Source organism: Trachypithecus francoisi, unplaced genomic scaffold (assembly GCF_009764315.1).
Source record: "Trachypithecus francoisi isolate TF-2019V2 unplaced genomic scaffold, Tfra_2.0 Lachesis_group18, whole genome shotgun sequence".
Lineage (NCBI taxonomy): Eukaryota > Metazoa > Chordata > Mammalia > Primates > Cercopithecidae > Trachypithecus > Trachypithecus francoisi.
The window spans coordinates 2,563,938-2,581,298 of record NW_022681463.1 but is presented as its reverse complement, the minus strand read 5'-3'; the positions used below and the strand labels follow the sequence as shown (position 1 = coordinate 2,581,298).

The window sequence follows — 17,361 nt, the reverse complement described above, 5'->3', positions numbered from 1 at the left end:
GAACTAACAACTCTGCCTTGCCTTTCAGAATGTCTGCTTCATCTTCCCTCAGTTTTTATACCAGTTCTTCTGTGGGTTTTCACAACAGGTCAGTCCTAGGGTCTTCAGGGACAGGCTGTCTGAGCCTTCTTTTCCTTCCCCCAGTGGGTGGCTGCCGTGGGGAGAGGAGACTTGGGAATCAGCAGCACTCCCCGGCATTGCGAGGAAGCCAGGGTGCCCAGCAGCAGACGGGGGTGAAAGGTCCGGCGTGGGGTGGGGGCCGCGGTGCTGAGGAGTTGCCGTCCTGGAGGCCCCTTATCCCGTGTCTTCTGAAACTGCTCTGGCCCTGAGATGAGGGCTAATGGTGATGTGGTCTCCCCAGGGCCCAGCAGTACCAAGCTGGGCGTCCTGACACCACTGCAAGAATTAACTCCAACTCGAGGTCCTTGTGGACGTGGGCCACCCCGGTGCCTGGCACGTTAACGTGTGCAGTGTGCCCATAGGGAAGAAGACAGTTCCCATCCAGGAGGGGTAAAGGACTCCCCGGGCACCTGCCCTAGATGGACGCCTCCTTCTGTCACTCGTGTGCTGAGTGGTTGGCGGGCCAACTGCCTTCATGGGAAGTGACTGGGACCAGAGTCACTGAAGCTTGAAGACGGCAATCAGAATTGCAAATGTTTTCTGTGACTTTTTTCCTTTTTTTTTTTTTTCTTGAAGTTTGTGCTGATAGAATGGGGTGAGTCAGTGTTAGGCTTTTTGCCAGCTGTGACTTTCATCCTGAAATCACAGTTGATCTCACAGACCCTAGTTTATATCGTTAAGCTTTGAAAAGTGCTCTGGTCTTTCTAGGCATTTCAGAAAGAAAATATATTTAATCAAAAGATCCAAAAAGTTTGTAACAACACACTGAGGCGCCACTTCCTTGTGACTTTCCTCTTACAGACTTTGTACGACACCGCATATCTGACCCTCTACAACATCAGCTTCACCTCCCTCCCCATCCTCCTGTACAGCCTCATGGAGCAGCATATTGGCATCGATGTGCTCAAGAGAGACCCGACCCTGTACAGGTACCATCCTCCACACAGCCTCTCCTGAGAGCACAGAGAATAACTAGGCAGCGCTCTGGCAGTTCTTCCAGTAGCCACCTGGCAGACCCCAGTTAAGGGCCAGAAACATTCAGCATCTACTGATACTCTTGCTAGGTCAGGAGCTTCTTTAAACTGGAAGCAACATAGTTCAAATGGAGACTCTTTAAGCCTTGCTGGATGGTTTACGCTGCATTTGGAACATTGTGGAGCCAGTTTGCACTTTCCTGTGCTTTCTGACAGTTCTAAGGGAGCCGGAGTACCAGCGTCTTCCTCGTTGTGACTCCTGGGAGTCTATCGCCTAAGTTATCCTTTAAAACCATGTGTGTTCCATTCAGTGAGAAAAAAGAAAAATTAACAGCTCTGTTTTCAGGGTGTCTTTTCTCCCAAAAAGTTATTTTTTTAATAATATGGAAGAGATATTTTTCTGCTATTTCAGAAATGCCCCCCAAGGTCTCTGGCAGATTCAGTATGTTACTGTTTTCCATGGTCTTTTAAGTCGTATTAGTCCATTTTCATCCTCCTGTGAAGACATACCTGAGACTGGGTAATTTATGAAGGAAGGAGGTTGAGTGGACTCACAGTTCCACATGGCTGGGGAGGCCTCACAGTCATGGCGGAAGGTGAATGAGGAGCAAAGTCACGTCTTACATGGTGGCAGACAAAAGGGTGTGTGCAGGGGAACTTTCCTTTATAAAACCATCAGATCTCACGAGACTTAGACACTATCATGAGAACAACATGGGAAAAAACCGCCCCCATGACTCAATCACCTCCCACCAGGTCCCTCCCACAACAGGTGGGGGTCATGGGAGCTACAATTCAAGATGAGATTTGGGTGGGGACACAGCCAAACACTATCAGAAATTAAAATTTTATTTTTCAGATAATTTTACATCCATATACAGTTGTAAGAAATAATAGATTCCGGCCGGGCGCAGTGGCTCACGCCTGTAATCCCAGCACTTTGGGAGGCCGAGACGGGTGGATCACGAGGTCAGGAGATCGAGACCATCCTGGCTAACACGGTGAAACCCCGTCTCTACTGAAAATACAAAAAATTACCTGGGCGAGGTGGCGGCGCCTGTAGTCCCAGCTACTTGGGAGGCTGAGGCAGGAGAATGCCGTGAACCTGGGAGGCGGAGCTTGCAGTGAGCTGAGATCTGGCCACTGCACTCCAGCCTGGGTGACAGAGCAAGACTCCATCTCAAAAAACAAAAAAAAGAAATAATAGATTCTGTGGACCCTGATCCCATGTCCCTCAGTGGTGACATGCAAGAAACTGCAGTCCAGCATCACGTCCAATTGTTGATGTTGATGCCGTTCTCCCGTTCCCTTATTCAGATCACCCAGCTTTCCCTGTGCTCATGTACATGACACCTGTCTATGTGTGTTCAGTTCTGTGCAATCTTCTCACATGCGTGGTTCCCGCATCCACCACCACAGCCAAGACCACTCACTTCCCTGCCCAGGATGCTGCAGGAATCTGTGCATCAGCCTTGCTGCCCTCATCGGAATATTTAGCCATTCTGTGGGATCTTGATGACTTGGACCCAAAAATGATCACCATAGGTGATTAAGGACGATGATAAAAAAATTTGTTGTACGTCTTTAATAATTGGGAATAAATCTGAGAAAACGGGAGAGGCTATACTGTTCTAGACATGTATCCAGAAGGAATCCTGCAAATTCTGTCTTACTGAACAGGCGTAAGGTGTCACGTCAGGCGTAAGGTGTCACAAGCTTGGTGAATGTCAGGTGTGTGCCTTGTGTTCCATGTTCGTTACTTTCAGAAGCAGCAGCGCATGGCTTGCATCTCTCTGCCTATGACGATATTGCAGTGAATATGAGAGAGAAAGAATCCAAGCAAAAGTTAGCCAAGGACATGAATGGGTACTAAAATGCTGGTTGTGACGGACATGCCGCATTTGTGGCCAGAGCACAAACCTCGTGTTTACTGGCCACACACATCTTATCCCATGAAGACAACGTCCAGGGACGGCCACCCTGGAGCCCGGGGGAGGCGCTGAGCCCCGATTCTCGAGGACACACACTGTGCACTTTTCTCCTCACACAGGGATGTCGCCAAGAACGCCCTGCTGCGCTGGCGTGTGTTCATCTACTGGACGCTCCTGGGACTGTTTGACGCGCTGGTGTTCTTCTTTGGTGCTTATTTCATGTTTGAAAATACAACTGTGACGAGCAACGGGCAGGTCAGTACGGAGCTGGAGCGCGCCGACTCAGCTGCTGGGGAATAAACCTTCCCAAGCCCATATAATGATTTTGTCAAAGCAGTAATTCAGTGCAGCCCGTGCAGCCTCCCAATGGGGTGGATCACCACATGCGCGTCACTCCGGGTCGCATTACCTGAGTGCTCAGTGTCACTGGAAGGAAATGTCCTACTGAGGTTTTTTGTTTTTTTGTTTTGTTGTTGAGACAGAGTCTCGCTCTGTGGCCCAGGCTGGAGTGCAGCGGTGCGATCTCGGCTCACTGCAAGCTCCGCGTCCTGGATTCATGCCGTTCTCCTGCCTCAGCCTCCCGAGTAGCTGGGACTACAGGCGCCCGCCACCATGCTGGGCTAATTTTTTTGTATTTTTAGTAGAGACAGGGTTTCACCGTGTTAGCCAGGATGGTCTCGATCTCCTGACCTCGTGATCCACCTGCCTTGGCCTCCCAAAGTGCTGGGATTACAGGCGTGAGCCACCCTGCTCGGCTGGCCTGCTGAGGTTTTCAGACTATCTCTGTAGCTTACATTTCACCATCAGCTCGTTACCTAGTGGTAGAATTATACAATTTAGACATTGCGTTTTTGGTTTTTTTTTTTTTTTGAGACGGAGTCTCGCTCTGTTGCCTAGGCTGGAGCGCAGTGGCGCGATCTTGGCTCACTGCAAGCTCCGCCTCCCGGGTTCACGCCATTCTCCTGCCTCAGCCTCCCCAGTAGCTGGGACTACAGGCACCCGCCGCCACACCCGGCTAATTTTTTTGTATTTTTAGTAGAGACGGGGTTTCACCATGTTAGCCAGGATGGTCTCGATCTCCTGACCTCGTGATCCACCCGTCTTGGCCTCTCAAAGTGCTGGGATTACAGCCGTGAGCCACTGCGCCCGGGCTAGACATTGCATTTTTAATGTGAGAATGAATTCCACGTTGAGCCCGTGTTAGATTTCCCCAAGCACTGTACTTAAGTCTGCTTCTTTTGCAATGAACAGATTTGTAGTTTTCTAGTGGACATTCACTCTCTGGGTGTTTGCCTAATCCCTGGGGGTTTGTTTTATTTGTATCTTGCTTTTTTCTTTTTGCCACTGGCTTCCCTTCCCACCCTCAGATAATGACTACCAACACACACGTGGTAAGACAATCGTGGGTTTGTCGTTTCTCTGTGTTTTTGGAGTGCATTACAAATGAAATATTTCTCGAAAATATTTTCAAACGTGACTTCCTGTGTGCTTTGTTGGTGGAAACGCTGTTAGCCGCTGCTGCCCCACGCACCCTGGAGCTAGTTCTGTGTTAGAAGGGGCGTGTGCCCCACGCACCCCGGGGCTAGCTCTGTGTTAGAAGGGGCGTGTGCCCCACGCACCCCAGAGCTAGCTCTGTGTTAGAAGGGGCGTGTGCCCCACGCAACCCGGGGCTAGCTCTGTGTTAGAAGTGGCGTGTGCCCCACGCAACCGGGGCTAGCTCTGTGTTAGAAGTGGCGTGTGCCCCACGCAACCCGGGGCTAGCTCTGTGTTAGAAGTGGCGTGTGCCCCACGCACCCCGGGGCTAGCTCTGTTAGAAGTGGCGTGTGCCCCACGTACCCTGGGGCTAGCTCTGTGTTAGAAGGGGCGTGTGCCCCACGCACCCCAGAGCTAGCTCTGTGTTAGAAGGGGCGTGTGCCCCACGCACCCCGGGACTAGCTAGCTCTGTGTTAGAAGGAGCGTGTGCCCCACGCACCCCGGGGCTAGCTCTGTGTTAGAAGGGGCGTGTGCCTCCTGACACACATCTTTGCTGTGTTCCCTCGGTTTCCATGTCAGAGTGGCCCATTGAGTCAGGGATGTTTTCTGAATTGACTGGATTGATGGGAGCTTCCCTCGACTTTAAATTAAAGGCAGCACAGGTGTGTGTGGGAGGCCCGGTGGGGCCCTGTGCTACCTGAGAGAGCCGCGCCAGCCGCTGAGTAGGTATCAGAGACCATCCCTGCTTAAAGGCCGCAGGTATTGAGCCGTACAAGCAAACACCAGCGCTGACCTCGGAGAAAGTCCCTCTTCAGCAGCCCCTTCTGGGTGACTTCTAAACAGAAATCGGCTTCGTTCCTGGTTTAGCCTGACCTCTCCCTGTGTGTTTGTCCCTCAGACTGCTGGGTTCAAACACAAAAGTCCCGCTGCGTGTCCTGTGCACTGTTTACCTGCTTTAGTCGCTTTCATTTCTCATAACTAAACACTGCTGTTATCCTTCGTCATCACTTAAATCTGTTTTTACCAGGTCGATCTTGAGAATCCATTCCAATGTTATTTCACTGTTTTAAAAGCTTTAGGTTTTCTAGAATTTATTCTTTGTCTTAGTTTATTTTAATTGAATAATTCCCGAGTGCCACCAGGCCGTGAATGTCATCATGTTGATTGTTTTGTATCTTTTATGAGATTTTCCTCCGGGTCGGGCTTACGTAAGCATCTTGTGTAGCCGTTAAAAAGAACTAAGACATAGTGTCCTGAGCTCTGAGACTCCAGGCTCCTGGCAGCCTGCCGTGGCGATAGCAAGTCCCATTTTTCCCGCACTTGATTTTCCAGTTTTCTCTCACAAACGTCGTCCTGGTTCACTACAACCACCCTTTTCAGCTGGACGTTCAGATCACGTGAAAGCTGAGGGAAGAGAAGTTTGGACAGACCAGACACCCTGTGCAGGGTCAGCTCCCGAGGGGCAGGGCCTGGGTCACACACAGACGTCCAGCATCAGACTTCATGGTGTTGCCTGGTGCGGCCTCTGGGTTGTTCTAATTCCGAATTTCAGCGTGAATGTGAAGGTGCCTCCCAAGAGCCCCCGGAGATGGACTTCAGGGGCGAGGACACGGGTGCCACTGTCCTAGGAGGGCTGCTGGCTGTGCTCCTAAATGAGGTGCTGGCAGTGCAGTGCCAGGGGCTTCCTGGCAGGGACTCTGCCGCGTCTCCACCTTGTTGGACCCCTGGAACCCTGACGTGTCCCTGGTCAGCTGTACGTGGTGGTCAGGGCACTGTGGCTCTGCTGCCCTTCCTGGAATCTGAGGGTTTCTACTAGCTCCTGTTTCCTGGTCTCTTCTGGCTGTACCCTCCAGCCCCCGGCTGCATCCTGGAAGGTACCCTGAGCCCCCACGGAACCCGCACTTACCCCAGCGTGATGCCAGCCCTCAGGAAACTTGGGGGCAGTCCTAGCAGCTGACAGCCCTCTTGGTCCTTGCATAGCAATTTGGGGTTGGGGTGCTCACCCCTGAGAATTTTCCCTTCCAACCGGATACTCCCAACAGGGTCACAGTCCAGAGGCCTCTGGGATTGATGGTTCACGGGTGAGAGCTGCTTTGTTTTAAAGACCTAAATTATTCTATAGGAATGTCTGTAGATCCTGTGTGGCTTGGGAGGAGCAATAGAATCACGGACGTCTTTTTCAAAAGTTCACCAGTGGAGCATTTTCTGTACTGACATCGTAAACCACATTTTGATGCCACAAATGAGATGCGAAGACAACAGTTACTTGTTGAGCAGCAGGATATTCCTAGGTGAACGGTTAAAAGCTGGGAATGTGCTTTCATAGACGTAGGATGCAGTGAGAACAGCTGAAACATGAGCGGTCCGTGTATGGGCAAGGGTGGGAGGCAGAGGGAGCTACGCAAGGAGGGGAGGCAGTGGGTGCTGCTCGTGACTGTGACCTTGAGAAGGCGCAAGTTATGCTGGCCGTGGGGTGTTTTTACACATCAGAGTTAAATGGGTCTAGTCCGAGGGCTTTTTTGAGCAGAAAGCTTCTGTAGCAATACTCATTCTCAAAGGAGGGAGGAAGTGGGGGCATGGGGCTTAGCCTGCAGTCGTGGCGGGTGGCCAGTCCCAGAGGCAGATCTGCTGGAGTGAGGCTTTCGCGCTGGTCAGGTTCTCGGCTGAGATGTGCCTGTCGCATGAGGACAGGGTTCTGCAGAAATCAGAAACAGGAACCTCGTTGGGGATGGCACTGATGTCACTTGGGAAAAAGAGGATCCCTGTGACCGGCCCTTTGAGAAAGGAGATTGGTGTCCCAGGGATGCCTGCCACCCCCAGAATCCAATGGAAATAGCGACCAGCAATTGTAATAATAAGCCATCCGCACATGTCAGTCCATTTTCACATGGCTCTAAGGAGCTACCAGAGACAGGGTGATTTAGGAAGAAAAAAAGTGTAATCGATCCACAGTTCTGCAGGCTGCATCGGAAGCAAGGCTGGGAGGCCTCAGGAAACTCACAATCATGGTGAAGGCAAAGGGGAAGCAAGGTCCTTCTTCACAAGGCTGCAGGAGACAGAGAGCAAAGGGAAAAGGGCTACACACTTTGAAACAACCAGCTCTCATGAGAACTCACCCACCGTCACGAGATCAGCAAGGGGGACGTCCATGATTCAGTCCCCTCCCACCAGGCTCTCCCACCAACACATGGGGATTATGATTCGAGATGAGATTGGGGTGAGAACACAAAGCCGAACCACATCACGGCAGTTCACCTGGGGCAACCGGGGTATAAGAGGGCTTTCCAGAGATGCGTTTCAGGATAGCTCCGTCGTGGACTAGCTTCCAAAGGACGTGGACACAGGTCAGTAATGGGTCAGTGTTTCTCAGGGGCCCTGACCAGGATGCCCAATTCTAGATTCATGATAGCTGTGCTTTGTTCCTCACCTATAAAGCTTCCAGCCGCGGCCCATGTGCTCTGCAGGACCAGCATCAGGAGGCCTGACTCCTCATCCCAGCTCTGCCATGACCCCTTAAACCCAAGGAGCCCCAGCAGGGAGCTTAGAGGCAGCTTCCCGGCTCACAGCAGGGAGAGGGGACAGTGAGGAGGCCGTGTGAGTTGGCTGCAGTTGTCACCTGCCACTCTGTTGGTGACACACACTGCTTCCCAGGGCACCCTTGAGTCCATGTCTTGCTGCCCTGTAACTTTTTCAGCGTTCTGTGTTGGGATGGCCAAGGCGAGGGCTAGTGGGAGGAAGAGGAGAGCTGGGCAGCGTGAGGGGCTTTTCCTCCAGGCCCAGCCGATGTGGCTGTCTGGGTGCAAAGCCGCCCTCACCTGCTGTGGAGGCACCATTTGGCCGAACGCATTAGCTTCCAGTTACAGCACAGCAGCCTCCTGCCCCCCAGCACCGTGCTGGCCACATGCGCTTGTAGGCTGCTGCCAAGCCACAGCTAGAGGCATGATAATTTCCTGCCCCAGAAGTGAAGCCATGAAGAGAGGGCACTTTTTGGTGAGTGCATAACAGGCCTCTCACCTGGGCTCTGCTGACATTGGGGTCAGATGTACTTCCTCGTGGGCCACTGTCCTGTGCACTTGGCAGCCCCTCCACCCCCATCCAAAGCTAGCAGACCCCACGCCCCAGAAATGTCTCCACCACGGCCAGGTGTCCCTCGCAGGCAAGGCTGCCCTGGCCGAGAACCGCAAGCGTGTGTAGATCTGAGTGACGTGGGCCCGGCATTTCCAAGCCAGAAGGAAGAGCCCACTGTTGATCACCATGAGGAAGTGAGGAAAAAATGATGTGTTGATGGGCCCCTAAGAAGCCGTTGTTCACTGCAAAAGGTCCTAACACTCTTTTCTAGAATCTACGAGTAAGATGTTATCCCGCTGACCATGTCGGAGGACTGTAGCCCACACCCTCACCCCAGCTGAATTGGGGTAGGGTGATAGGTGTATTGTTTTGGTTGAAAACGAATTCTGAAGAACAGCCATTTGTATTCCAGCTTTTTAATTCTTTATAAAATAAAATTCCCTGAGAGATGCAGTTCACAGAATCCGACAAACTAGAAATTGTCTGGGCCACAGCGCAGGAGCGTCCTGAGGGAAAGCAGTTCTCCCGGAAACAAGTTTCCCGTTGGGGGTTTTCCCCAAGGCACGGGGTCTGGGCAGCAGGCCCTTTTTTTGGCCTGTGCCTCACGTGTAGTGGAGACACGTGTGATCCTGACAGGTTGGGTATGTGGTCTTCACGGGTCAGGTGTGCGGTCCTCACGGGTTGGGCGTGTGGTCCTGACAGGCGTGTGATCCTCACGGGTCGGGCGTGCTGTCCTCACAGGTCAGGTGTGCGGTCCTGACAGTTGGGCATGCGGTCCTCCCAGGTTGGGTGTGCGGTCCTCACGGGCCGGGCGTGCTGTCCTGACGGTCAGGCGTGCGGTCCTCCCAGGTCAGGCGTGCTGTCCTCACAGGTTGGGTGCGTGGTCCTCACAGGTCGGGTGTGCTGTCCTCACAGGTCGGTCGTGCGGTCCTCCCAGGTCGGGTGTGTGGTCCTCCCAGGTCCGCCTGTGTCTGTGCTGCTGGCGGCTCATGGGTCCTGCTGACCTTCCCTCCTCCACGGCCACCTGGGCGTGGCTGCTGGTGGATCTGTGGTTCTGGCCGCACGTGGGGCAGCCTCTGTCCAGCCCTGTCCTGTCTGCCTGCTTGTCTTCCCTGTCCTGAGGCAGTTTCCCCCAAGGGAAGCCCCGCGCTTCCCCCTCTGCCTGGTGCCTCGGGTGTTTTCCCTGATCATTGACTCGCAGAACATTCCCGCAGCTGTTCTTCCACAGCAGGCAGGAGTCTGAGCTGAGTTCAGAAGGGAACAGACACAATCTATGAGTTTATTCCTGAAACCTGTGGAATGTAGCTGGGTAATCGGGCAACCATCTCTTCTACGTAAAACACAGAACAGAAGACAGAGGTTCGCGTGTACCCGAGTTGGCATTACGGATTTTTAAATGCCAGCTGTGCGGGAATTTTTGTGCTCAGTTTGAGACACTGGGACCGATGTTCATTGTGACCGAGAGCATTGAGCAGGGCCAGTGTCAAGAGCGGGCAGAAGGTTGCAGACAGACAGGCCCTGAGCCCATCACCGCGCTGCAGAACTGGTGGTGGGAGATGCAGCCGGGAAACGGGGGCGTCCTGCCGTGCTCTGGGGGGCTGCTGCATCTTCTGTTATGTGGTAATAAGAAAATTTAGTGCTTGTATCTTTGGGGTTTGAAGTGTTGGCACGCAAGGAAAATGAGGTGTATTTTCTAAAACTCTTGATTTGAAAGAGAAAAAAAGTACATAAAAACGAGATGACTTGGACTGTTTTCCCCAAACAGATATTTGGAAACTGGACATTTGGGACGCTGGTATTCACTGTGATGGTGTTCACAGTCACACTAAAGGTAAGTGGTCTCACGCTCACATTCCTCCCCCAGCCACAGTGAACCCCTGCAGGGTAGGCCTCACCCGCTCTGAGCTCCCTGAAGTGTAACTCCGTACCCAGGCTGGAAGCCACTCTGTACCCAGCCCAGGCCGGCTCCTGGGGCACCCCCAGGCATCCTCGTCTTGCTGTTTAGACAAGTAATGCACAGATTCAGTACACCCCGCCACCCCGCGTGCAGACCCCAGAGCGACACCGAAGGTAACCTCAGGAGTGAGCTGCTTCTTTGTGAAAGAATTCAGAAAGAATTCAGGCTAGAATTCTTTTCAGCGGCAGGTAGCCCTCCCCGCCAGCACCATCAAAATACATTTGAATTGAAACAAATTAATGTATTTTGGAAAATTTTACTCTTTTTAAAGTTCAGTGAAGTTCTGTACAGACCGTATCATTATGAAATCTCAAAACCTATCAGACTGAGTCTTAAAAAGTGATACCAAAACATTCCTAAGGTCATTTTCTTAGATAGTGATACAAACAACACCTGACCCTAAAGTAACTTTCTGGCCAGGCACAGTGGTTCACGCCCGTAATCCCAGCACTGTGGGAGGCCAAGGCGGGTGGATCACCTGAGGTCAGCAGTTCGAGACCAGCCTGGCCAACATGCTGAAACCCCTTCTGTACTAAAAACAAAAAGTAGCTGGGCGTGGTGGTGTGCGCCTGTAATCCCAGCTACTTGGGAGGCTGAGGCAGGAGAATCACTTGAACCTGGGAGGTGGAGGTTGCAGTGAGCAGAGATCACACCACTGCACTCCAGCCTGGGCGACAGAGAGAGACTGTCTCAGAAAATTTAAGAAAAGTAACTTTCTTCGGTAGTGACATAAAGAACACCTTAATCTGAATGACTTTCTTCGGTGGTGATATAAACAACACCTTGGTCTGTGGCCCCCGTGCCGCCATCTGGGAAATGCATCCATAGCTCCCTTCCCCGGGACCTGGGGCTGTGGCGTCCCCATGTTCTTCCTCTCCACGGGCAGTGTGAGGTGTGCCTTTGTCTTCCTGAGCGTTTTTGTGTGGGCATTGGGTCGTCACTGCTGGGTCTGTGTTTGATTTAGTCTTTCATCTGCCCCTGGCTCTCTGTCCTGCCCATCACGATCATTCTGACTGCTCGGGTGACACTGTAAACTGCCCTTTTTTTCCTTTTAGCTTGCGTTAGACACACACTACTGGACTTGGATCAACCATTTTGTCATCTGGGGGTCGCTGCTGTTCTACGTCGTCTTTTCGCTTCTCTGGGGAGGAGTGATCTGGTAAATATCTATAAGTAGCTGATAATCTGATAAATATCACGTGATTGTTACTACCTTAATAGTCCTGCACTATTTTTTTATCAAGGGTTGAAGACACATTTTCCATGCAGCCTCGTTGGTTGGGGCCAGTGTTTGTTGAACATCTACTGTGTGCTGGGCATCATGTGGGGTCCTGGGATACAGTCGGGGGCCAGACACGGGGGAGTCCCTGCTCCTGTGACTTGCACCTTCAGGGGAGAGAGACACTAACTGATAACAGCTTGTGACGAGTTATACGGAGGAACAGCCAGGATTCTACACCAGGGGACCTATGTCAGATTAAAAGGCCAGAGATGACTTCTCAGAAAGTCATCTGAAACTTGGAAGAACACCATCATCACAGCACGTCCCCGCTGGTGACTGCCTCCCACAGCAAAGCACCCGCCAGACATTCGACAGGTCCTGTCTCACTCTGTCCTCACGCCCGCAGCAAGATGGGGCCCAGGCATGGTGGGGCGGGACCTTGCCCGCAGCAGCCTGACTCCTGGGGGAGCCTCTGGTTCGGGGGAACAGCAGCAGGCACGCCATCCTCGGTGAGTGGGAGCCGTGGCCAGCGGAGAGGGTCCCGGACCAGGCTGCAGCGCAGGCAGGGTGGCCTCCTGGACCGCCGGCCGTGAGGATCCTGGCTTGAGGCTGTCATGGTCAGTCAAGTCACTGGAGGGCTGTGGGCAGAGCACAGCAGCATTGGGTGGCTCTTTTAAAAACCCCACGGTGGCTGCATGTTGAGCTGGTGAGAGCGACATAGGCAGGGTGGTCAGAGACTGTTGCCGTAAGCCAGGAAACTACACAGGGTGGTGGGCCCAGGACCAGGTCCCAATCTCAGCCCCCGCACAGCAGCCTCTGCCACAGCCCTCTGCAGACCTGGGGTCAGTCGCTGGCCTAGGGAAAGCCAGCGACCTTCTCGGGATCCCTCAGGGCCCCTGACCTGGGCGGGATTCTCAGCTCAGGAAGCGTCCCTCCCGATTACCTCGTTCAGCCAGCGTCCCCTGGTGGCCCCAGGTTGCATTGCACAGTCCCAGAGATGAGCGCCGAGCTTCCAGGATTTCAGTCACCCTGCCAGCCCCAGAGAACCTGCTTGGCTCTGGAGAGCCCAGCCCAGCCCAGCTCCGGAGAGCCCGGCCATTCTAGCAGCCCTGAAGGCCGTGGCTCTGTAAGAGGAAGATTCCATCCCAAAACCTCTCTGACCAGCTCCTGGGCTTTGGAACCAAGGAGCCACAGCCCGTCAGCCTTGGTAGAACCGTGGCCTCTCACGTTGTTTCCCATGTCTCTGACATGCTGAGAGCTCACCATGTCACCACCGCTTGGTGATGAGACCCCATCCTCCTGCCCACCACCAGCAGCCCGTGGGTGCCTCCAGCCCCGTCCCAGGCCTGCCAGCAGCTCCACGTCCCTCCCGTTACCCCCCACGCTCTGCTCCCGTTTCCCTCCTGTTGTCCACACGCCAGTTTCACTGTGCTTCCTGGAGGTGGGGCCCTGTCTTTGTGTCTCTACCACCGTCCATAGTGCCTGGGATGTGAAAGGCGATCAGGAAACATGACCGGAAGGCACATGTAGACGTGGACCTGTGGACTCAGGCTGGTTGCGGGTCCCCAGTCCCTGCATCCTTGCCAGCCTCCCTCATGGAGCTGACACAGACATCTTTGAATTATCCTCTCTTGGGAGAGAAGTCATTGCTTGCTCTGTATTGACGACCAGTGCTCGGCACGTCCTTCCCATCCGAGACTTCAAGACAGAAAAACATCCCTATTTCAATCCCTTTTATTTTTTTGCTTCTGTGAAACTGAACTTCAGAGACGTCTATATTCCCTTTGAGATGACTTCATAGAATTCCTTCTCCCGTTCCTGTTACCCCAGCATTACCGGGAGGTTCAGCGTTCATTTTTTATATGATAAACTCAGAGCAGGCTCCGTGGCTTGCCAAGCAGCTCTCACTGACAAAAGTGTGAACTCCCAGAACAAACGCCCTCTGCAGCGTGGAGAGAGGCCGGCCCCAGGGAGTACCTGCCTCACCAGCGGCTTTTCTTCCCTGCCCCTCAGGCCATTCCTCAACTACCAGAGGATGTACTACGTGTTCATCCAGATGCTGTCCAGCGGGCCCGCCTGGCTGGCCATCGTGCTGCTGGTGACCATCAGCCTCCTTCCCGACGTCCTCAAGAAAGTCCTGTGCCGGCAGCTGTGGCCAACAGCGACAGAGAGAGTCCAGGTACGGAGCTTCCCCAGCGGGGGCAGGGGTGCTTCAGGGCCCTGGCCTCGGGACTAGGAAATGACCACTTTGAAAGATAGTGTGAAAGGTTTGGATTTCATAAAACGTGATCAGTTCAGGTATCACTAATGAGTTTCTTAATGATACATGATTTTAAACATCAGGTAAATTTGAGATGACTGATGTTTAATTTTGTTTCAACCTAAACATTCAGATTAAACAGTAATCTGAAATAAGACACAAATAAGAGAAAAAAGACTAATACAAAAGGCAAATTATTTCATGTAAATGCAACCCTGTTTTAAAATTAATCATTACTTTAAAAGGTTAAATTACGTAATTTTTAAGGATGGTAAATTTGGCTGGAAATGGTAGCATCTGTATCAGGAGATGCTGGTATTGGTGGGGCTGCTTATTTTCCACATTCCCAAGTTTTAGCCACAAGCAGAATTCTGGGTCCGGGGAAGACATGACGATACCAAGTGCCCCCCCGCCAGGTGCAGAGGGTTCGGCAGGTGTGAGGACTTGGCCTCTGGCCCCCCATCCTTCTCAGCAGCTGGGCTCTGGCTCCAAGCTCAACCCCACATCAGAGGCAGTGACCACGTCCCCTACTCTGCCGCTTTACCAGGAAGCCTGCCTGTCCTCGGAGGGCCACTGCACCTGTCACAGTCCCTTGGGACTCTATTAACAATGCGGGTTTTCAAATCTCATCCCTGAAATTTATAATCACTCTGTGAGGTGGGGCCCTGGACTGGGCAGTGCTGAAGCCTGGTGGGGAAACGAGGGGTGGGAGGCCCCCGGCAGTGGCCGCTCCTTCAGGGTGTGAGGCCGCCCAGGATGGACACAGCAGTGCAGTTGGGAGGAAGACGGGAAGTGAGGGGACCCGGGGCCCCAGCCCTGACTCACTCACGCAGCTCAGACACTTGGGGGCTGGCTCCCAGCAGTGCTGCCGTGCTGGGAGGGAGAACAGGCCGCCCTCCCCAGGGGCGCAGCCCCACCCACCACCCACCTCTAGCAATCAGAATGGGACCCTGGCTGGAGAGCGTTCTTGGGACGTTGGTGCCGATTTAAAATGTTGAAACCAGTGCTGCCAGTTCCCGGCACTCCCTCCTTCAGGCCTCCTGCCACAGTTTATAAAATCAGAGCGAGCAAAATTCTTGGCGAAGAGACCCCCACTCAGCGTAGTAAAAATGTCCACACACAGCTCCCCTGACTCGGGGACCACGGGCAGGAGAAACGCAGCAGAACCTGCATGTCAGCTACTCTGTGCAGGGAGAGGAGCCAGTGGGAGCAGGAGCCAGGGCCCAGGTTGAGACTCCACGGCCCCCAGTGCTTCAGGGGAAACTCGTTGCCCCCAAGCAGCCACTGCCCAGCCCTGCCTGTGGCCCGAGAAGCAGCTGTCCAGTGGTACTTTTCTCTAAGCACGGTCCTTGGTTCCTGAACCCTTTAGCTGTGCAGTTCCCAGCGGGCACATGGGTTCATGACAGGGCTCTGTGCCTGGAACACGTGTTCGTAACCACATCCCATACATGGGGACGTGGCAGACACCATGTCACAGGGCACAGGAGACGGCAGGGCTGTGGGTCTGACCCTGAGAGAGAACAGGTCCAGCTTGGGGGTGTCTGCTGGGCCCCTGGCTGTGGCCACAGTGGTGTGGCTTGAGATTTACGAGCGTCTCGGCCCCACCTGGCCCCTGGGTGCGTGTGGCTGCAGAGGTGCTTGGTCAGAGATGCCTGAGCAGGCAGGAGTTGAACTCGGGGGGTCAGGAGGGCCTGTCCCCGCAGAAGTCTGGACTCTTCCATGACACTGTGCACGCAGCCTCCAGAGTCGGGGCTGCTGAGGGCCACGCCCCCAGATGCGTCTGACCACAGGCCCTCTGCTCTGCGGCACATCTCCGGGATGGGCGGGTCTCGGGGCACTTTGGGAATGCCGGTGAGGGCCCTCCCCTCCCCACCCTTTGTTCAGGAGCCCATTTTGCTGTGGGTCTCTGCGTCCCACAAAAGCCTCAGCAGCCCTTATGAACAGCCACACCATGGGACCTGCAGAAGGCATAAAGCAGGGAGTGGGGGGCTGGCGGGTCATGGCGGGGGGCACCAGTGTCCACCTAGAGTGGCCAGAAGAACGTGCACATGGTGGCGAGCCTCTGACTAACTCAGCTGTCTCTTGTTTCTTTCCTTCCTGTTTCCTTCCGTCTTCCAACCACTTTGCCTAAATCCCCACACCTTGTTCACACACCCCTGTGTGCGTGGCCGCTGACCTCGGGACTCAGACTAAGAGCCAGTGCCTTTCTGTCGAGCAGTCAACCATCTTTATGCTTTCTCAGACTTCCAGCAGCCTGAGTTTCTGATGGAACAAGGTGATGCTCCTCTGCCTTCCGCACGCTTGGGATGGTAGACGCGGGGCAGCAGGGCCGTGCCCGTCACCAGAGCCCCAAGTCCACGCGCTCCGACGCAGTGTCCGCCAGGCGCTGGGCACGGCAGCCCCACGTCAGGAAGCCTCACCACTTACTTACACCTTCACATGCACAGACTGATCGTGAGCTGTGCTTTCCATCAGTCACAGTTAACCAGGGTTTCTCCCTCAGCGTCCAGGCAGCCTCAGAACCCACCTGTGAGGGTTCAGACACAGCTGACAGCGCAGAGCCGGCCACATGACCCCTCACACAGGTGTCAGAGAGGTTCCTGTGCAGGAATCCTAAGCAGGGAGGTGTGAGAGTTTGCAATTCACAGGCCATCCAGGCCCTGAGCTCACAAACCCTTCCCTCCGCAGCCTGTAGAGTGTGGATCACAAGGCCTCCTCCCTCACGCACCCACTTCTGTGCCCATCTGCAGCTGGAAAGACTGAGGACAGCTAGGATAACACGGTTTGCTCAGGACCCACGCACATTTCAGGAAAGGGGAGCCAGGCTGAGCCACACAGCTGGAGACAAAGGGGACAGAAGCGTTTGGTGTCAGATGTTCGACCAAATTCTCTTTTTACTATTTTTTGAATGAAGACCTCTTTGAAAGCTTTCTATTAATAATATGCTTTAAAAATGACGACCCTGGCCTTTCTGGGCAGTGTAGAGGCATTCCCACGCCATTTTCCTGCGGTGGCATCCGTGGTCAGCGCCGAGATTGCAGGGGCCTGCGTGCCATCCTGAAGTCGCGTTCTGTCTTTCAGCCGTGTGCTCTGGCACCAAAGCCCGCATTCACACGTGCCTCCAAATTAACGATGCTCTGGAAGTGCATGTTTGGTATTTTACTGTTTTACCAAATGCAGCCTAGAAAAATGCCCAGAGCAGAAAAGGGCTTTTTTTCCCTTTAATAACATCATCTTCTATATATTTTAAACATGATGTGTAACTGACAAAATGGTCCTTTTTTAAGTCCAAGCAATTAATAGGAATCAAAATTTTTCTAATTTAGTGTCATCAGAATTTGTTAGATTAAATTGCA

The 17,361-nt window shown here is 53.4% G+C and overlaps 1 protein-coding gene across 11 annotated transcripts in view; it reads left to right on the top strand.

Moving 5' to 3' along the window:
- Positions 1-17,361, top strand: part of ATP11A (ATPase phospholipid transporting 11A) — a 182,992-nt gene that overhangs the window by 160,538 nt on the left and 5,093 nt on the right. For 7 of the 11 annotated variants that reach the window (XM_033177200.1, XM_033177201.1, XM_033177199.1 and 4 more), the window contains exons 23-28: positions 29-88; positions 922-1,049; positions 3,145-3,280; positions 10,332-10,397; positions 11,579-11,682; positions 13,759-13,924. In XM_033177200.1, coding sequence (XP_033033091.1) covers positions 29-88; positions 922-1,049; positions 3,145-3,280; positions 10,332-10,397; positions 11,579-11,682; positions 13,759-13,924 — 660 coding nt within the window. Of the gene's footprint in view, positions 1-28; positions 89-921; positions 1,050-3,144; positions 3,281-10,331; positions 10,398-11,578; positions 11,683-13,758; positions 13,925-16,193; positions 16,281-17,361 lie in introns of all 11 variants that reach the window. The other 4 variants (XM_033177207.1, XM_033177205.1, XM_033177206.1 and 1 more) reach the window with 1 other exon arrangement.